Genomic DNA, 22,328 nt, shown 5'->3' on the forward strand with positions numbered 1-22,328 from the left:
TTTGAAGGAAAAAAAAAACTGCAATTATATATGGTAAATTATCAATGTGATTATTATTAATAATAGCCATTCAGGGAATGATTATACCAATTGGACGTTATATAAATTATAAGGATACTTACACTTTGTACTGAACCACAAGTAGTAAAATGTAGTATTGTTGTCTAAAAAAATATATTCGTTCTGTTGATTAATGTTCTTTTGAATATTCAGTTTATGTGTTTTGTGTATTCATTCTACTTACTGTAACAAAAAAAGTACTCAGCAATGAAACTTTTATTAATATTATTATTATTATTATTATTATTATTATTACTTGACACCTCCCGGGAGTCCAAAGACTCATCGAGGGAGGGTACCTACTCTATAACTCTGTCTCCACCACTCAATCCACCAACCACAACGAACCGCAACTACACTATCGCCATCTACTGCCCACCACCACTATTAGTATTTTCACGGACAATCACAAACGCTCATCAAGGTATTTTAAAAAAAGTGTAATACACTGGAAGACCAATAAGATTATTATTGATATCGTTATTAAAATGATTATTCTTAATCTTTTACATATATCAGTTATACCTATTGTAAAAATATTTCTATTACAGTATTAATTTTGTTTATATATTCTTTTGTGTACATGTCATTTCTTTGAAGGAGAATAAATGTATATATATATATATATTTAAATTATTATCGGCCTTTCACTAGAAGACTTATGTCCCGAACTCCATGAAATATCCAGATTCATGTTAGGATGTATACGTAACTAGAACCAAAATCTTTTTCAAGTCCGTTGTATGTTTAAGGGTAAAAACTCTAGCAAGCTCAGGAAAGACACCTCCATAGCCACGGTCTGAGACCGACCAACTCAACAGCAGTTGAACAATATGTTGACCAATCGCCAATATGCCGACTGATACGCCGTTGATGGCGTATAGGATGGCTTGTCCAGTTCACTCAGCTTATCTACTTCTCATTCATTCTCTCATATTTGTTATTTATTTTTCCTTTTTTTTAAATATATTTTTAGACCTATATTTATACACAAACATGGCAAATTAGATAATCATTATATTTATATCTTATATCAACTTAATAATAATAATAATAATAATAAATTTGTTACCTAACTGTAAAATCTAAATAAATCAATCACATCATGGACATTACCTTGTTCTAATACTCTCGTTTTGTCATAACCAATCGACCTCCTTTTAAACTGTGTTATGCCATAGTCACCAAATATCTCCATAAAACGTTTTTTTTTTTACTGACGAAAAAAATATCTATACATTTTCTTATCCAGTTATGTAAAGGCGTTAAATTCTTTCTTATAACCAATGTATGCCACGTGCTATCTTGATTTTCGTCTTGTGGAATTTTTCAAACTCATTTTGTCGATGAACAATTGGCTTTGTTCTTCTGGAGTTTTTCCAACAAGCCTTTTGTTCAGTAAGCAGAAGTTAATATCGTTATAAATGGTTACTATTTGAGCTTGCAAGAAGCCAATGAATAGTTAAATATTGTCGGCATGCAAGTTATTCCTTTCCCGCTTGTCTTTTAAAACCAGAGATGTCCTTCTCGTTGTCATGTGTTCTTTATTTGAACGAATAACAATATTATAGATTATAAAAGATTAGTAGTACTGAAGCTGGATTGTTTTAAACAGAGTATTTTGTCTTCTCTAGTGATTTGTTCTGCTTTTATTCATGAACAATAACCGTTTTTTTTTTTTTTAATCGCAACAATAATTCTGATATTTGCAGTCGGTTTGTTTCAAGGCTGTACGTTTAATAAGGCTGTTCTTGATTTTATCTTTAATTTTTCCTTGTTCTTGATTCATTACGTTATTGACTTCCGCTCAAATTTTGTTTATTGCAAACTTAATTTCCACTTTGTGGTAGATACCTCTTTATGATTTATTCATCTCTTTTTATTGCTTAACCAAGAATCTTTAGGTTACGCAAAACAAAATATAATAAGCCAAGATTTAACGAAAATATTGAGCAAAGCTAACGTAACAGAAACATTTGAAGAAACAAATCGGCTGATATTGCTGCAGTTGTAGCTATTGATTTAGCTTTGCTCACTATTTTGGTTAAATCTTGTCTTCAGCTTTGTTTCAATGTCAATAGTGGCAGTCTTTGTTGTTTATCGTTTAAGTAATCTTGTTAGTCAACTTCTAGATCATCTGCTTTTTTACATTGGTCAACTGTTTCAAATTCTTCCTGGATTTCAGTGAAAATATGTCTTTGTAGTTCTTCAAGTTCAACGCCACTAGTATCCGAAAACGTTTTGTAATTTCATGCATTCGCTTTTGATATTCTCTTGACTCGATTCATAATAATTCTACGTAATCCTTTCATATTTGTAGATTTAGGGACTCAAAAACACAGAGTAAGAACAAAAAAGATTTCAAGAATGCTATTGCCATTCTTTATGTTAGAGGCATTTCTGAAAAAATAGACAGAACACTTCGCAAATACAACATTAAAACCACCTTTAAACCCCCAAATAAGCTAAGACACCTACTCAGTTCCTCTAAAGATCCTCTTCCACACCTAGCACACCCAGGGGTATACAAAATACACTGCACTTGTAACATACCATACATAGGGGAAACAGGGCGAACTATCCCAATCAGACAAGACGAACACAAACGACACATTAAATACCTCCACTTCGGTAAAACAAGCCTTTCTGACTATGCACTCCAAACATACCATAGAATTGACTGGAAAAATACCAAGTCCCTACACCGCACCAAAACCTGGTTTGAGAGAAAATTTAAAGAGTCTTGTGAAATGCTCAAACACAACCCAAATCTCAACAAAAATGATGTCCTCACCATTTCAAGAATGTGCAGGATCCATCTACAACCTGTATAACATCCTAAACTAGCATTAGAAAAATTCCCACTACAAGAAGACAACCTGGTGACGTGTTTAGAACATTCAATAGCAACTGAAAGAAATCATTTTGTAACTATCCAGAATATTAATACATGAGGACTCTAACAGTTTATTGTAGTTGCGTTTATCTATTTATAATATATATATAATTTTATATATATATATATATATATATATTTTTTTTTTTTTATATATATATAATTTTATTTCTTTCTTTATTTATTTTTGTTTTTCCTTTCTATCACTAGAGGTCAGGCTAGAAAAAAGATTTATTAACTACGTAGATTTGGTTTACTGATATAGAAAGCATGAGCATGTAGCTTGGTTCTGTATACAGTTGTATTCTTCCGATGATGACCTCGATATAGAGGTCGAAACGTCAAGTTTTATTTTATTTGTAATTAATAAAATAATCTGTTCAACACGTGTGTTTTTGAGTCCCTAAATCTACAAATATGAGTGCTGATCACCGTGTAACCCTAAAAGAAAGAACTACGTAATCCTTTGTTCGCTTGTTTTCCATCTGATGCCCAGGAGTAATAGTATCAAACGCAAACCTTATTCACCCAGGTTCCGATCCATGGATGATTTCTTTCTTCTGTTCACCATTTTAAAAGGGATCTGTGTACACTTAGTCTGGCTCCTATGATAAGGCCTGTCTGCTGGTAACTACGCTCCTGCCAGCTTAGCCCTTAGCATTCTGAGAGCATGTAAGTCTTTCCAGTACGATACCGCGATGCCACGTGGATGGGGTTGTTATTATTATTATAACACTTGAACACGTAAATAAATATCGAAACTCCTATTAAAATTTGAAAATTTCTTATACATTAGGCAGACGGACAGGATTTTCTATGCTTTATTTTTATTTTATTTTATTTTTATTTATTTATTTTTTTTTTTGAGTGAAGTTATAGCAGTTTTTCTTTAAAAGAATAAACAACTGTACGAAGCACAACTGTTTATTCTTTTGAAAAAAAAAAAGTATTTTCCTCTGTTTCTCTCCGGTAACTTTTGCAGAACATTGTGACAAACTACCACGTTATGAATTTTGCAGTGAAGTAATCGATTATCTTGGTGCAGATGAAACCTATCTGTTCAAAATGTGTGTATGTGTGTAAGAGAGAGATGAATCCAGTTAGAGACGGCCGTTGCTTACAATAATAACACACATGATATTGTTTACGGCATTCGCATACATCATTTCCCATGCATCATTTGTAATATGCCTGTTGTTTGTCTTAATTGTCAACATTTCATTGTAATGTGATGTTATCGGGCATCCAGATGATGAATGGTTTAGCATTTCAATAATTTAGAAACATTTTTTGAGTTGAAATAAAACTTTGATATTGATTCTTCATTTCAAATATTTATTATTCATTTCTATGAGATCCACGACAAATGCTTCTTCAATACAACATCAGTCTTCTCCACATCTGTCCATCTACCAAGCAGAATGGATGGATGTGGGTGTGGTGGATGTTCTGTGAACGTCTCTTACCACAGTGTGTAATCTTCAACTATGAAATTCGGAGATGGCAGTGTAATGGTATGATCCTGTATTTCCTGGTTTGGCCTCGAACCTCTGTTTGTGGTGCCCATTAACATTGAATTTCGAGAGGTATCTGAACATTCTGGACAATGCAATGCTTCCTATTTTGTGTTGTTTCTACAGAACTGACCATTATCTCTTTCAGCAAGACAATGCACCGTCTCTTGAGACTACTGTAACTGCGTTTTTCGTGGACATGAAGGACAACACACTTGACTGGCCTCCACAGAACTCTGATCTCAACCTTAATGAACATCTGTGGGATGAACTGGAGCATCGGGTGAGGTCAAAGGACGTCCGTCCGACAACAGTCCAGGACCTCATTACACGCCTACAGAAAGAATGGTCCAAAATTCTGATTTTCGCTTTCGTAAGCATGTGGAAAGCATGCCACGTAGGATTGCTATATTCATCGCAGCGAAAGAAGGTTCTACATCTTAAGGTGGGCTTTGTGGCTGTTTATTCCTCACACTACGATGTCTGTTGACTTCTTTTGTTTTTGTAGACTGGAGTATCAGATCTTTTGTTTTTGTTGAGACTAGAGTTAACCTGCTTGTCTTAGCTGTCGAAAATATGTTTCTGTTATGACGAGAATAATCGTAAAGGAAATTTTGATTCTTTGAGCAGTGAATCGAAAACATACAGCTGCATTTTGAATTCCTCTTTGATCGATCAGCAAAACTTTAAGAAATAGTATTATCGTGATGAATTACGTGCTTACTAGTTTTGCAGCGGCATAAATAATTGAAAAAAAAAAAAAAAAACCGGAAGACCAATTACCGGTGCATTATTTATGAAGCTATGCTTATAGTTGATCTCCCTCCCCCCCCCCCAAAAAATCAATTTCACATCCTTAGCTTCACCTAACTTAATCAAACCTAATCTTTTATTCCCTACAGAACCTCAACTGACATCCACTACAAATTCGTTTCACCTCAGCTCAATAACGCACTCAGGATTTAATCTTGGGGGGGGGGGGGGGTTGAGTAGACGATTTGAGAATACACATTATGCATCGCATACGACCTATGACTGAGCATTTGCAATGATCTCTAATTCATAAGCAGTATAGAAATAGAAGACACGCACAACATAAAAAAAAAAAATGATTACTTAAATTAAGGGGATATTAAATCCCATATAGTTTTGATATTAGTTAGGATATTAAATCCCACAAAAAAAAAAAATAATTTTAATTAGGAACAGATTTTTGGAAACATTTTCTTAGTGTTTTTTTTCTTTGGGGAGGCAGTGTCCCTTGGCCACTCTGGTTGCGCCACTGCCTCAGCTACCCTAACATTCTGCATGATGTCTTCCTTAAGATAGGCGGAACACGTGCATTTATCAGGTCTGATAAGTTCCATGCCAAAGGTGAGTAAACATTGATTCCGTCCTTTATGATCTGTGGCTGAAGATTTCCTTACTTCACTTTATTACCTTCATTTATTGCCACTCTCCTAATTCTGATGACTATGCTAACCTCGGATTCTTTCTCTCTAAAAGTTAATATCCTAAATAATCACTCAAATTCACATTTTTTTTTATACAGGTCGAACTTCTCCCAGTAATGTAAGCATCGCGTCCTTTGGCACAATAATTGGGATGACTTCCAGGATTTTTATGGCTCATTGCCATGATCTTATTGCTGTTCCTGTTCTCCAGATCCAAACAACCATTTTCCAACGGACCAGTTGATATAATCCAAGGCACTCTTGCCATCAGTCCTTTCCGCTAACTCTTGTCTAGATGATGAAGTTAAATCTCTCATTGAACCATGAATACCTCACACATTCATGGCCTATTCTCATCTTTATCCAGAAGGATAACAAGAAAAATTCTTAGGCCGCCTCGATAATAATAAGTCTCTCGTTGTATAGGGTGTCCCTCTGATTGTGCTAAAATCTGTGCTCAGAACTGACTGATGCCCATCCTGCATTGCCTACACGAGCCGCCATACTCATCTGGCTGTCATACGCAACAGCATACAAGCAAGTCTTATGGTTTTCTCCTTCTGTCCATTGTAATTGAATTGCCAATTTTGCATGTTACAATACTCCGATCACTAGCCACATCATGTCTTGGACTGACTTTCGCATCTGTCCTGTCCTGACACAAAGACATCACATCCATATCCTGTAATAATAATAATAATTCGCGATACAGGGAGACTACCTTCCAGATTGGCTTTTATAACCGTGATTTTAGGATAAGAGTAATTGAAATTCATCACACGGTGTTTCCGGATTATGTAAAAAATAAATAAAAAAATAGGAAAAAAATAATAAAATTGAAAAAATCCTTAGCTCACTCATGGTACTAATTACAAAAAAACCTTCCGTGGGTTTAAAAAAATAATAAAATAAAATACAGCACCGTTAATTTCCTAATACTATGCATGATCGCTTTCGTCTGCCATCAAACCAAACTTTGCACTTATGTGTACATATAAAGAGAGATTTATAATTAAAATAAATATCTTCTGTTTCTTTGTTTATAAATATGCACATTTCTAATAAATCGTAACTTATAAATGCATGCTATACAAAGAATGATTTTCTCCATTTCAGTATATTAATTTTCTCGTTATTTTGAAAAGCATAGTAGGAGACCTAAATAATGTTCTGCTCTCAGAAATAAAAATAAAATTTTAGAATTACTTTCAAGTTATTAATGTGACAACTTGAAAGCAATCATATCATATTTGACGCTACTTATAATTTGTCTGTAACTGCAACAAACAAAATTCTTGAGAATGCAGAAACTCCTGGTACTAAGGAAAAGGCGTGTAAATGTTGGAAGTCATTCCCTTCTACGTGCAATCTCTCATTTGGCGAAACTTCCCTCCCATTCCCCCCCCCCCCAATATGTGTTCTTTTTCCCTCCCTTAGGTTACCTTTCACCTCTCACAATGTTTTATTGTGTTTCTGGTGAGCCAATACTTAGCACTACATTAATCCCTCAGCCGTTGGCGTTTTAGCAGTCACGTGTTTGTCACTGGGTAAGGGCAAGCGATATACATCGCGCAGTTCCAGTTGCCTGCTCGCGATGTTGCTCCTCTCCATCGGGTTCGCTCATTTCTTTTTGCCCCTGTTTTTCTTTTTCCGGAGGAGAAGGTAATCTGCTGGTGCGTTTGTTACGGAGTCGTCTGCTATTTGGGCTACCTTACGTCATTCTCCTTGGAAAAGGTGACGCCACTCCACTCGTGCCTTTTCAGCAAGCTTCTAGTCGGCTGAAAGAAAAAGAGAACGAGAAGGGGGGAAAAAAGAAAAAAAGACAAAAAAAAAAAATACCGCACCTATTTCTCTCAGCTAAAGAAAGAAAGAATCGTCTGCTATATCGTACGGCGACGGAAGCCGGCCGCAGAGTGTAAGCAAGGCACTCCTCTGTTGTCGTACGACCTCGACTGGCCAGTTGCAACACTTTGTGGTGCTCGCACGTGGTGGCGAGAGAATCGAAAGTGTGTCCGACGTGATGCTATGAATGAGGGGCTGAGGATGGAAGGAGTAGTCGAGTAGTTTTTGCCAGTCAGTTTGTACCTTGCTTTTTCTGGATTTAATGTAGAAAGTGAAGAGAGAGATGTGGTTCTGGGTTGGCGCCTGCTTGGCGCTGTTCGGGGTTCTTACTGCAGCTCGCGAACACAAGGAACGCAACGATGGCGGAGATATGTCACTGTGGATCGATGAGAAACAGGTGAAGGAATTCAGTGGTGAGTGGAAGATGTTTGTATTTATCCAACTAATTTTAGAAAAATACTTTGTGTTCTTAACCGACGCTTGTATATGTATGGGAGAGAGTACTTTATCTTAAAAGACATTTGCAATCAGTTATTATTGCAAATGTCTATTAATAAATTAATAAATTTATAAATCCTAATTAACAAATTAATAAATCCTAAAGTTCTGTTATACCAACAGAAAAATCGATTCATTATTATTATTTTCATTATTATTATTATTATTATTATAACAAGGAGTTTTTCGATTTGTCGAAAGTAGTGTGACTTGGTATAATCATTGCAATGTAGCAAATCGAATTGTTTTTAGCCAGTAATATTGTTCATTCGTTAACGTCTGCATTCTGAAATCAACCAATACACGAATTTTGTTTGTTAAAATAAGCTAGTTTTGCAGCAGAATATTTTATTTCGTAGGCGGCGCTTAAACACATAAACATTTAAAACCGACCAGATTTCTAGTTACTTTAACAAAAAATCTGGACCATGAAATTAGAAATAAGCTTATACATCGATGTGATATTGCTTTTATTGAAGGCTATAAATAAAGAAATAAAAACTTATGTGCGTATATGTGTGAGAGAGAGAGAGAAAATTTAATTTTATAACGATATTATTCACCAATAACATTGTCAATAATTTTAATGTACAACCTTGACTTATTATGTACCTTTAATCTAGACAGCCGGATTATATTCATATTAATTTTATTATTGCTCTGGTAATATACCAATACTCATACGCATAATATAGTTAAAAGAAACCCAAATGAGAGAATTAATATGGCTCTCAGTTTCAATAAAATATACCTATGTTGAAATAAGTAAATAACAAATTGCCTTTTTTTTTTTAACAGAACTGTAAATAAATAATTACTGATTATGATGAACATACTTAGATCTACTAAATATGTTACGTTATGCAACGTTGAAAAATATAGTTGCTTTGTATCCAGTAATAATAACAATCTTACAAACGATGATATTTCTCCATGTGTTCAAGAAATATTCAAGTAGCTTTAACTGCATGTAGAAATTAGTCTCAGGAGAATGTCAAACATAAATTAAAAAAAAAAAAAAAATAGATAGAAATTAATAGCGTAATAATAAGAAATTAAAAAAAATTGTTTCCGCCCGGGATCGAACCGGGGACCTTGCGCGTGTGAAGCGCACGTGATAACCACTACACCACGGAAACTTCGTACAAGAACTATGATCTATCTATAGTGACTGGTTACATTGATAATAACTTCAGTGAAAGAAACAATATTAATATTGGGATGAAAAAAAAAAAAAAACCACAGAAATGTGTCTTATGTGCTTCCTTATCGCAGTTTGGTTTTATCTAGCGAAATATATATTTGAATTAAAAATCTTTCAAATTGGAGAAAATACTAAGATACAAATTCAGAAATTTATTATAATTTCTTGCATATAAATATGTGGGAATAAAATAAGTTGACTCCTGTGACCCACGAAAATTACTGCGACTTTGAATTTAGATGAAATTTGAATTTATTTGAAAAAAAAAAATAATGCGAATACAAGTCCTAAATATAAGGTTCACATTTGATGCCATTTTATTTATATATTTGTTTTAGGGAAAAAAATGAATTACACTCCATACAGGATTGAAAATTTGAATATAATAAAAAGTAAGCTGTTCGCTGTTGCAAAATAATATTTTATTTACTGCAAAAGAGTAAACTTACTAATTACAATATATAAGAGTTTAAACAAAAGAAACAGAACTAAAGAATATTATAGCGCCTGGAAAAAGCTACCACTAATTATTTTTTAAAGCATTCCATGGCGAACATGTTTATGATATATATGAAGGATCCATCAATGATTATTTATGTACCCAAGTTGAACCTGAACTTCAAGAAAAAGAAGAAATCCATGGAAAAATGTTTCATCTATGAAACTATAAAATAAGTAAGTACCCGAACTAAACCTGGAGTTGCTATGGCAACCAGAAAGTTCACAACAAACATGTTAAGAGTCTAGGAGTTATTTAAAGAGCACTTTTAGAGAAAACACAAAAAAGCTTCGTTTACCAGACAATAGGGAAATCCGGGGAGGGTCTACTGAACTCCCCACAGCGACCTTCGCACTTTCTTATACCGGGTGAGAAAAGCCAGTCTTTTGGGGGTATATAGAAGTTACTACTCTCTCGAGGCGGGAAATGGTATTGTGAGACAAATAGCCTTGCAACTCGTTTGAAAATGAGGATGAGAGCGTTCGCATTACGGGGATTAGAGGGGAGAAAAGCGAAGGGAGGGGGAGGAGAAAAGGGGGAGGGTTGTCGGGTAACGACCATAGAACATGATGTCCCGGGTTGTTATACGGAGCTCGTTGACAAGCATTTGCAAAGCAATAAGAAGGCGAAAGAAGTACACAAGGCAGACTTGTCAAACGAACAGCTAGCATGTAATCAATCTTAGCTCGCGCAACGTCCGCACCGATAAATACGGGCTTCAAAGAATACACAGTTACACCTCGTATAGCTGCCGTAAGTGGCTCTAGGCACGCATTTCGTATACCGTCCGAGCCATCAAGGACCTCGTGATATTACGGAGATGATAACGGCCATTTTATTGTAATAATCACCTGGAATAATGCAAGTGGTTGCAAAAGCGGATACAGTTACCCTCCCTCGTCTCCATCCCCCCCCCTTTCTCATGAAGGATGGGGATTGTCAGGAGGATTATTGAGTGTTATTCGAAGATGGATAGACAGGCGCGGTGAATTGCCGTGGAAAAAGAGCCCGTTGGAATTGTGAGAAAGCTTTCGGGGGGTTAAAAAGGGGGTAGGCGAAGTTTGCAAAATGAAACGCACGATGGTCCTTGTTATCACTTTTAATCCAAATACAAAATCAACTTAAACCAAAAAGAAATTAAAGGAGGGTTCCCACCAGCAGGTGTTCGTTAAAAAATTAGGAATAGCCTTATTACCAGAGTTCAGTTATTACGCTTGTATTTACTTGAGAAAGAGAGAGCTACGAGCGTCGAAGTTCGCCTATGCGTTCAAATCCTTACATGAACAATAAGCATTGAGAAAAAAAAATATTAGCAATAAAAAAAAGCTGTGTAAAATTGTACAATTTTGAACAGTAACTAAGAAATACCCATCACCGATTACACAAAAAATAAAAGAAAATAAAAATCTTACTTATGTTGAAAGTGGCTCGGTGATTCCAGGAAGCCAGTGACTCGATTTTCGCGCGTAAATATTTGTACACAAAATTCCTAGTATTGATCGACATGAACTCACGAGTAAACAAACAGTTAAGTGTTGTCAGTTGCGTAATAGAAGCAACGTTATTTATACTATTGACCTCAGTGGCTAAGAACGTAATCAATTTGATTACGGGGGGGGGATCGAAACAGGCTTAAAAATATGATTGAGAACGTAAACCTTAAAGTGAACTGATATCAAAACGGGAAAACACATCAATAATTCTTTTTTCATTGTCTGCTTTTATTATTATTTACATAAAAAAAATCAGCTAACACCTATTATTATTATTATTATTATTATTATTATTATTACTATTACTAACTTATTATTAATACTAACGAGTATTTTTATTTATATATACTGTATATTAAAATTTAAGAATTTTATTTCGAATTTCAACACTAGTCATATTCGCTTTCCTTTAGGTGGCACTATCGTCTGTCTAGACCACACACCTATAGTAAAGGTGTCGAGAGATAGCACGCGCCGATTAAAAGACTAGCCACCGTAAGACCGGATGTGATAAGTTAGGAAGATGCAAATAGCCAAGGAATAATTGATTTCGGGTGGGCAGCGTGGATTTTAATTATCACTTCTTGGGAGACTCGGGCAAAAGAGGCGATAAGAGAAACAGGTGGAACAAGTTCGTGAAGTTAATAGTACGAACAGGGTCGCCAAACTCTTTGTCTGGTGTTGGTGAGGTCGTGAGTTAGTGCTTGCTTAACTTTACTTTAATTGCCTTCCTTGACATCGCTGTTAATTATGTGGCGAGAAGGAAGCATTGAACGAAATTTACGACCTCATCCGGGAACTTTCTTCGCTCAGACTGGAAAAGATTTTTTTAAAAGCAAACTGCATACTCATTTCGTTCTTTCCTACATCTTATGAAACTGAAGTTCACTTCTGTGCTGAATAAATACGAAACAAAAATAGTTCCTGAGCTGCAGAAGTGTGAATAATAATAATAATATTAAATCATGCAATAATGATATTAAATGACTTATGAAAATAAGTCATTTAATAATTTTAATGATTTATAAAAAGGGGAGAGTGATTAACTTCGGGAATGGCTGCCATATATTTGAAGAAATTTACGAGAAATGGCCGCATTCCTAAAGTTAATCATTCCCCCCACTTTATAAGCCATTTAAAAGAGTAAATAAATTAATTACTTTCAAATAATATGAACCCATAATGGCAGTCGAAAAGCAAAATTAAGAAACACTAATAATTTGGATTAATATCTATTTTCTAGCAGATGACAAAAGAATAGCCTAGAGCAATATTATAATTTAACTACGTATATGTCAATAGGTGGTGCCACTTTTAGCCTGGTCTTTTGGAAAATATTTAATTTGAATTCTAGTATAAAATTCAGTATTTCTGATGCCATTATTTATTCTGTAACCTTTTGAAATTCATAACGAAGTAGCGATTTATTTCGTAACAGGCATCACACGATGCGTGCGATGCGACAGTTTCCTTGTAAATTTCTTTCATCAGGCTAGAAGTGGCACCACCTATTGACATCTACGTAGTTAAATTATAATATTGCTCTAGGCGATTCTATTCTCGGAATTCCCGACTGCTACAGATGTCTTTCACATCACTAAATCAATAAATAAAATGCTAATATTATCAAGAGGCTGGTTAAAAAAAAAAAAAAAAAGAGTTAGTTGTTTGTAAAAAGCAACTAAATATAAATCAAGAAAAATAAAATTTCATATTTCTTAACTATCGTAAGTAAAGCATCACTTATAGCTTAAATACTGTGCAATCAAAAAAACGCTGTCACCGTTAGACACTTCCGAGATTATCATTAAACTTTTATCTGTCATCAAGTGATTAAAAAATATGAATTTTTATCCATCTTTATTAAAATGTTTAGAAATCTTGTAGTTTCAAATAGATCAGATTAATTCTAACATTATTATTTTAAGAGGTATCAGATTTAATTTTGATATTAAGGGATATCAAAGGCTAAACATATTCAGAATCTTACTCCAACTCAGTGACTGCTCTGGTTGAGTTTGGGTTGGTTGTTTAGGTTACAGCAAAGTAATGACGGATGGTTTGTTTTGCGTGGATAAAAACCTGCTTCCAGCGGATTTTACTTTTATCTGGAGTTAACATGCCTTTTATAAAATGGGATTTGGAGGTCTTCCCTATTAAAAAGGGTTCTTGCCTTCCAAGTGAGCTACGATGCCTCTAACTATAATGATGTAATTGTGTAGGATTGCAGTCGAAGCACTGAAGCTATGAGGCCAGCGTTTTGTGTGTGTTAATTGCGTCTGGCCGGTTTGCCTATTTTGTGGGCGAAAAAATTTTCCACTTCCGTATGAGACCGGAAACTCATCTTGGTTGAAAATTTCTTATAGTTTCTTTGCGTCCTAAATGGGATTCGAACTTATCCACCAGAGGATATCGTCGATGCCGACTATCTGCGGAAGTTTGTTTACTATAATGACAGTTATTTATATGCCTTATATAATGCAAATTACGAGCATATATTGAGGCCTATGTACATTCATACTTCATCTCAGGAGTGATTGTCAAGGTATTGGAGAAGTTGGTTAAGGGGAAAAAAAATCCAGGAATGGAATGGTATATGGGGGGGGGGGGGTATGGTTTTGTCAAGTTTTGTGTCCCAAAAATTAAGAAACTGAACAAATTGAAAGAAAAACTTTTAAAAATTATGATTTTATTTTAATTAAAAATTAATTAAAAAACCAAGAAAGGTAGTGAACTTAACAGTGTATTTTTTTTGTATTTTTTACTTCAAAACTTCTCTAGGGATCAAACATGGAACTTTTTTCAAGTCATCTTAGGTCCACAATAAACAGAGAAGCCTCTTACCGGATAATGAAACTCTTCTGTCACCTAAAGACAATCATATACATCCATGCCCACAGCGGGATTCTCACCCACAACATGGGACATTGTCGCCTTGATAGTAACACGGGTCCGTTCCATAAAAACCCCATAGGGTAGGCAGCATCTGATTATCAAGAATATCAAGGTTACTGAGCTGCCTTCATGGACAACGACCAGTGCTCCAACTCAAAACCAGCTGAATGCACCCCACACTATTACCCCTCCACTACCAAACTTTATTGTGAGTACAACACACTGTGGTAACAAGCGTTCGCTAGGTTGCCTTCACATCCTGCCATCAGACTGTAAACGGGTGAACCTTGATTCATCGATCCAGAGTACCGTTTTCCACTAACCAATTATCCAGTTCACACGCTCTTTGCACCAGGGGCCAGACGAGCCACTTGTTCGTTGTTGCGATGTTCGGCTTGTGCCGCTGCTCTTCCTTGAAAATCCAGTAAATGGAGTTCTTTTCGTATAATATTAGTGCTCACCATGGTGTTACTGGTGGTCTGGAACTCATCACGGATGGTCTGTATCGATTATAGCCAGCTTTTGCGTGCCACCCATTTTAACACCCTCCTGTCCCTGTCAGTCATTTTCGGCAGTTACTCTGGATGTTTTCCTGCACTAGTGATCCCAGAACGTCTCAATTTGTTGGTCACATCGCCAACTGTTGAATTTAGATGCTCCAGTTAAGTGGCAATGGCACGTATGGACATGTCACCAATGTGACAGCCCACGATGACACCTCTCTCGAAATCACTGAGCTCACATCGTGTTACCATACCACCTGTGTTCAATTACTACGATGAAATACTGCTTCCTACTATCTGTACACCGATTTTTATGTTATTAACAAACCTGGAATGTTCCATAACTTCAAATAACAGGGTGTGAAGATAATTATTGATAAATAGTGTATTTCATAACCAGTACCATAGTCGCTGATCTTGCTATTCTACATTGAGTGAAAATGCTATTAAACACTGTCCAGTCTTATTTCGCGCAGGGAAGGTCTCACTTGCACTTTTCCCTAACCTTTGATAATTCTCATATCTTCAGACAAATTATATTTTTCTTCTGAGGTTGACTTACATATCTAGCCTTGAACTAACACAATCGCATTTACAGCTTCTTCAGCTTACAAAAATAACAAAAAAAAAAGTTGGTTTTCTTAGGACACTACATCTCACCTGTATAACTGCTAAACGAATCCTAAATCTTCCTAGCCTTAGAATGCTTCCACATTTATGGTGGAAAGTAAAAACAACAACAAAAAAAAAAACTTCCTAAAAATTCTTGCTGCTTTCCAAAAGAGAGCAGTTTGTTTAATAAAGGACCCCCCCCTCTTTCAGACCCTCACTCCGTTCAGTTTCCCATAGATACTGTTTCTGCCTTATGTCTCTTCTGTAGGTATTTTCACGTTAATGTTACACTGAACTAGCCACAAACGTTTATCCTCTTTGTTTGCGCCTGTAAAAGCACCAGTGCCATAACGAGGACGTGGCGAAAGAGGTGCCCGCCACGGGCGCAACTAGGTTTGGGGCGCAAAACATTAAAAATAAATAAATAGATATAAAAGTCCGCTATTTTATATTGTATTTTTAAATTTCAGCAATACGCCGCTGTAGACACAAATTCTGCAACTCATTTTGATCGGGTTAATAGTAAGTATTTAACATATTGCATTTAGTAAAACTTAACTTGTTACATTTAAATTTTTCAAAATTTTTGTCATTTTTGGGTTGGGGGGGGGCACAAGTTAGACACTTGCCACACTTGCTGTACCGAAAAGCACTGCTAATTGCTCTTCAACATCCATTTACTGCTCAGCTTCAAATTTGTGTCATCAACTTGTCATCCTCCTCATTCATTCATCTTCCTGTGTTCTTCGAAATGGTCTTCCACTTTTTTCCCCCACGGCAACCTCTATTTATTTAAGAAGGCTCATTCTTTATCCATAACCACTTGTTTATATGACACTAATGTGCTGTAGATTTTGCACCCTCTCGTGTTGAAAGTTGGTTCAAAAACAAATTAATAGTATATTTATAAGTCAACATTGATTATTTGTCAATGCCAGAGAACATAGCTTATTAAATATTCATATATTAGTATATACTTTCATTAATTAAAATGCTTTAATTCGTATTTATATAGTAGTAAATAATGTTTTAAAATGAAAGCATTCTCGATTCATTTTGGCATGCGGTTCAGGAATAAAGTAATGACGCCGATTTTTTTACGATTAAATTTACGAATTTTACATGATTAAAAGTAACTTCATAAATTAATGAGCACAAAATAGAACAAGCATCAAGACAAGAATAGGTTGAACGTCAAGAACTATTAACCAAGTCATGCAGAGTTGAATTTTCGACTGTTTAGCGCGTGAGTATACAAACATTTCAACGAGGTCATGACTACTGCACATAATCTTAGAAGGAAATCTAAACTGCGTATTTTATAATGCAGAACGATTATTTATTTATTTAGCGAACGGCCTCTTTTGCGCCACCTGGAGGAAGTGCGGCTGTTTTTATTAGCCTTTTCTAAATCAAAGCATCGTTAAGTACTTCTCTCGTTGGGGAGTGTCTTAAAATATTTTAGCAAAAATCAAAACAAAGATTTCTTATAAACTGCTTACTAGCTTCGCTAGAGAAATCGTTTAATGTTTGCAGTCTGTGCCGTAACGGAAGATTTGTTCTTTGTAATGTTTATTTTTTAGTGAAGATTAATGAGGGCGGTTAAAAGGGAAGTAAGTAAAAGTCCAGAGTTGAGTCAGAGGTGTAATAAAATAGAAAACATCTGGGTTCGTTTTCTTCCTGTGGGATAGGGAGGCAGGGTTCTAGTGAGATTATGTCACGAACTTATATCACGTGATTTGCTGACTGTATATATATATATTTAAAATTATGTCATGTTCTTCCAAACGGAACGAGTATGATGTGACAAAATGAAGAATGCTAGGGAGCTAAAATATGTTTTAGAAACGAAAGAACATTCCACTTGTTTTTTAATTTTTTTTTCTTCCGAAACATTTTCTCGAATGCTTATTCTAATACAGATGAATTCGCATTGGAGCAATAAACAATGATTTATATGCATTTATTTTTATTATTAAAAGCTGTATATCGAAACTGAACAGCCATTATAAATCTAGAACATCAGGGAAAGAAACTGTATTGGGATCGGAGTGAGGCAAGCAGACTCTATATCACCCAAATTATTTTTGGTCACATTAGAAATCTTTACGAACGTCTTATAAGAAAACTATGGAATTAGCATCAATAGAAAAAATGTCAATCACCTATGTTTTGCAGATGACAATGACAAAGCAGGGGAAAATAAAGGTTTAAAGATTAATCTAACTAAAATTAAATAAAATAAAACCGAAGTAAAATTAACAGTAATCGTATTGAAATTGGGAAGGATTATGTTTACCTTGGTGTCATCTAGTTAGTTTTAGGAAAAACACGATATATAAATAGAAGAATCACATAAGAAAACAGATCATTTTGATTGTAGAAAGATTACTTGTTAGGAGATTTACCTAATATGCCTAAAAAAACAGAAAGCTCTAAATATATGCATTATTCTAGTGTTTACCTATGGAAGTGAGACATGGGCGACAATTAAAAACAGTAACACAGGTTGCGTGTGGCCCAAAAAGCCTTGGAGAAAAGAATGCTCCACATAATAAAAACGGATAGAATAAGGAATATTAGAATGGAGTAGATGATATTGTGAAGTGTTGTAAAGCATGCAAGCAGAAATGGGCTGGCCATATTAGTACTTACAGATGAAAGGTGGACAAAATTAAGAACTTACTGAATACTAAGAGAAGGAAAGGTCGTCAAAGATGAGGAATGATAAAGATTTAACATCGGCTAAAAACAGACAGAGTGGAAAGTTAAGGGAGAGGCCCTTAATTCCAGCATTGGATGGAAAGAGGCTAAAGAAGTAGGTTATTGCTTTTTTAAGGAAAGAGATAAGTTTAATTTAACTCTTGATTATTTTGATGAATGGAGTTTAATTCATCGTGAAGTTTCAAGTCTAGGCTCTGATTATCAAACTGATATTTTCAATCTAGAAGTGTTCAAAATTCCCTAAACGTAGGATATGGAGAAATTATCATTACGGGACACCTTCAAGAAGTCCAAGGAAGCGAGAGGGCACGCTACTCCACTAGAACCCACCGCCTCCATTACTTAATTCTCCAACTACACGACAACTACCTGGGAATCGAACCCATGACATTCCTTTTCCTAGCATGTGGTTGCAAAGCTCATAGCCACTAGGCTAAAGGCGCGGACATATTCTTCTTTTAACTTTTATAATAATAACAAATAAAAGTAAATGCTTTAATGTTTTTATTCCCCAAAGGGAGTAGATAGATCCACTTCATCTCTAAGTAATAACAATAATAATTATTAATAAATGTATTACTATTATTAAAATAAAATGGTGGTTGTGCATCTTGTAACGCTTCTACATCCATAATGCTGAACAGTGCAAAAAAAAAAAAAAGAGACATTATTCCCGCTTTTGTCATTCTTTAGTGACCCCCGCCCCTTTTTGGAAACTCACGTACCTACCTGCCTACTTCCTTTTGAAACAAAGAAGTTATAAATATTTTATAAAATAAAATTAAAAATAATGAATCCTTTAACACCTTTCATTTCTCAAAGAGAATGGGCGGATCTCTTTAGCTCGAACTAACTTCTGGAAATCGATTTAAAAAAAAAAAAATCCTCTAATTAGCGACTAAAAATCGAACCTGTAATGATTCCAAATTTCTATTTAAAAAAAAATACTGGAGCCCAGAAATTATATTTGCGTATGTACGGACAAAATGTATCCATGCTTACACAATTTGCGAAACCCACCTGACAGCAGAATCCAAAATATATTTGTTTTCTTTGTGTTACTAAAAGTTTTCAACAGTCCACCAAATGTTATTGAATTGTTTATCAATGTATTTTAGGGCCAGTTTATACGTGATATGGATTTCATGGAAATGAATCGCTGCTTATCAGTGTGTTGCCGCTCTGTTTTCATCAGACGATTAATAAATTTAGCGTTTCTCGACCAGCTGCCTTCTAAAGATCCACAAGGTTCCCACGAGAGATTTGTTGAAAAATAGCTGTCTGCGGTTGTCGGTGTCGAATTTCACCTTGTTCCGATAATGATGTCAGAGCTGTTGGTGTAAATAGTGCGGCAAACACCTAACTCTAAAGTCTGGGTTAACTAGGTTGTCCCTTTTTTTTATCGTAATGGTGAAAAGATAATTCTGCTCTGGTGTCGTTTTCACACTTGAGCGTATGGTGTGCTGCTGTTGTTGTTTTGATAATTCTAACATTAATGGACTGATTTAGCGAGAAAAAATACACAAAATATTTTTCTTAGAAAGATTTCGAAACTTTCAATCTTAATCTTGTAACCTTTTTCACCTCATCCCTTTCCTGATGGCGCTGAAGATGATTTGTGTTTTATATTCGATTCATTAATTATTTACAGGTCAGTGTTCTGATAGGACAACTCAAGGTCCGGAAACTCAGATAATTTGGAACGCACCAAAAGGAGGTAGAAACGGAATGAATTCTTTGTTATGGGGAGAAAACTTTTTTTGTTGTCTATATATTTATTGCATTTGTGCTAAAAGAAAAAAGGGGAGACCCATGTTCATTCAGGGCTCATTTTGTCCAGTGTCTATTTATATCGTTGGATATATTTCAAACAGTTTTGCAGATTTGCATTACAAAGAGTCCCTTCTATGTATTTATTACATGGATACTTTCACTAAAGTTCATACTTGTTCTTTTGAACATTCCGGTTTGCATTGATTGCCCATCCATAGCTGTTCCAGGGGAACAGCCTTTCCCATGATGTGTTTCCCAAAATTACCAACCTACAGCTCTTTAAGAAGAATGTCAATAGGTTTCTTCTTTCATAACCCTCATCTGCACCTCACACACGGCCCTGACGTGCTGTAGGTTCTTGCATCTCTCGTGTGTGGAATTAAAAAAAAAATGTTAACCCATAGTATACACACCCAAAGATGTTAACCCATAGTACATTTAGTATTCTGAGCATGCAAAGGGATAGAACGATAAACATGAAACTTTTTCAAGCCGTTTCAGGCCCCAAATAAGCAGGGTAATCGTCTCATGCTGGACGATGAAAATATTAACTACCTAATGACATTGGCAAAATAATTTGGATAGTTTGAGATGAATGTCATATTTTGTTTCCCAGACGTCACATGGCTATTATTAAAATCATACCATACAGGTTGCCATACGTTTTCGAATTACCTTTTCGCGTGATACACGTGCGAAAGTTATAAAAAGTGTTCTTTTGTAATCTAACTGATAATGAACATAAGTAAATTACTTCACCAAGAGTGAGTTATGGCATCTCAATAACGAAAGGAAACCGTCTTGGAAATAGTTGATCTCGATGTCCCTTTTGGTTCGCGTACTGTGCACACTAAAGATCTAACAGAGATGACGATAAATTTCTGTTGAATTAATGCAGTTTTTCTTCTATGAATTCCCCCCCCCCCTCTGTGTTATTAACTTTATAAAATCCAATTCCAAATAATGTTTGGTATTCCTGTCCGATGTGAAAATATGACAAATACCATATCTCAACCATAAATGGAAAACCAGCACACTGAAATACTTATCTGTATGTATGTTATAAATACAATTAAATCCGCAACAAAGCCAGTTAGCCATAGTAACGATGTCCGTTGAAAAGAGCTAGTTCAAATTTCTTGTGGTACAGTATTTGAAGAATCTTTCAGGGGTTTTCAGCTAAAGATGAGTTCGCAGTCCTCAAGGTTTTTCAATTGTGCAAAGCAAATTGGTCAGAAAAACACATTCAATTTATAGACAAAATATTCCAATGGATATAAGACTAGCCACCTTGTCCTAGTGAATTAAGGTTACATAAATCAAACTGGCATCATGAGTCTTAAAAGCCCAAAAGTGATCAAAGCAGAAGACTCCTAGCTGTCCGAAGTGAATAGGGAACGAATTTAATTATGAATAGTATTACATGAAAAATGTAGTTTTACCACAATGTAAAATAATGGCACAACATGACACGACAGTTACAATACATGTAATTATAATTATTGATTTAAAAAAATGAGATATTTAAATAATTTTTGACAAATGAAAGTAAAGCAGATTTTTTGATCCTTTGATTGGCCTTCACAAGTTCAATGGTTTAACCGTGGTCTTAAAACAAGAAGACGACGAGGAAGACAGTTTGTATTACCAAAAAGAATACTGAAAGGAGCGAAATAAAAGAGCCATGATACTCTAACGCTCCTGGTAGACGAGCAGATGTAATCCAAAACAAACAAGGAAAGCCTTCTCAATATTATACATCAAACACGAAATTCAACTTGTTCCTTTTTTATTATTACTACGTGACACCTCCAAGGAATCCAAGGACTCATCAAGGGAGGGCTCTGTACTCGATATTTCCCCATCTTATAAAAGCGACTGCACATGAAATTTACCTTTTTATTTTTTTTTAAATGCTGACTAATTACATTTCATATATCATTCTCCAATTGGTAAACTTTTCGGAGTATTTTGTATACAGTTATTCAAAGAGGAAGGAACAAGTCTACTTCCTGTCTTACATACTGACTATCAAATCCCAAATCAATGTAAGATTCATTCCGTTAGAAAAACAATAAATAAAAAAACCTACTCTAGCATTAACAAATAAATTCTGCTTATAAAAACAAGACTGAAGGAGTGTGGTTTTCAGAGTTTGAGATATAGGGGATTTTTGCCGCTCATGTTAGGTGGTGGGGAAAGAACCGTGTTCATCCCTGAAATCTGAGTAAGGGTGTGGTCAGGAAGAATGTGAAGTTCAAGTTCTTTTCGTGGCATTTGGTGGTGAATAGAATAAGCTCCCAGTGACACTGTAAGTGCGTCATTGGAGAATATTTTAGCGAATGATATGATAGGTGTCTA

The 22,328-nt window shown here is 35.2% G+C and overlaps 1 protein-coding gene and 1 non-coding gene across 3 annotated transcripts in view; one reads left to right on the plus strand and one right to left on the minus strand.

Moving 5' to 3' along the window:
* Nucleotides 1-7,513: 7,513 nt before the first annotated feature.
* LOC150101957 (protein shifted-like) overlaps nucleotides 7,514-22,328 on the plus strand; it is a 104,578-nt gene continuing 89,763 nt past the window's right edge. Inside the window, exon 1 of one of the 2 annotated variants that reach the window (XM_090400024.1) lies at nucleotides 7,514-8,179. In XM_090400024.1, the coding sequence (XP_090256150.1) occupies nucleotides 8,050-8,179 (130 nt within the window). In that variant the 5' untranslated portion in view covers nucleotides 7,514-8,049. The remainder of the gene's footprint in view (nucleotides 8,180-22,328) is intronic. The other variant, XM_090400025.1, reaches the window with a different exon arrangement.
* Nucleotides 9,331-9,403, minus strand: TRNAV-CAC (transfer RNA valine (anticodon CAC)). Its single transcript has one exon. It is a non-coding gene; the product is annotated as a tRNA-Val (tRNA).

Source organism: Typopeltis vanoorti, chromosome 11, assembly GCF_054136105.1.
Source record: "Typopeltis vanoorti isolate ZY-2024b chromosome 11, IOZ_Tvanoo_1.0, whole genome shotgun sequence".
Lineage (NCBI taxonomy): Eukaryota > Metazoa > Arthropoda > Arachnida > Uropygi > Thelyphonidae > Typopeltis > Typopeltis vanoorti.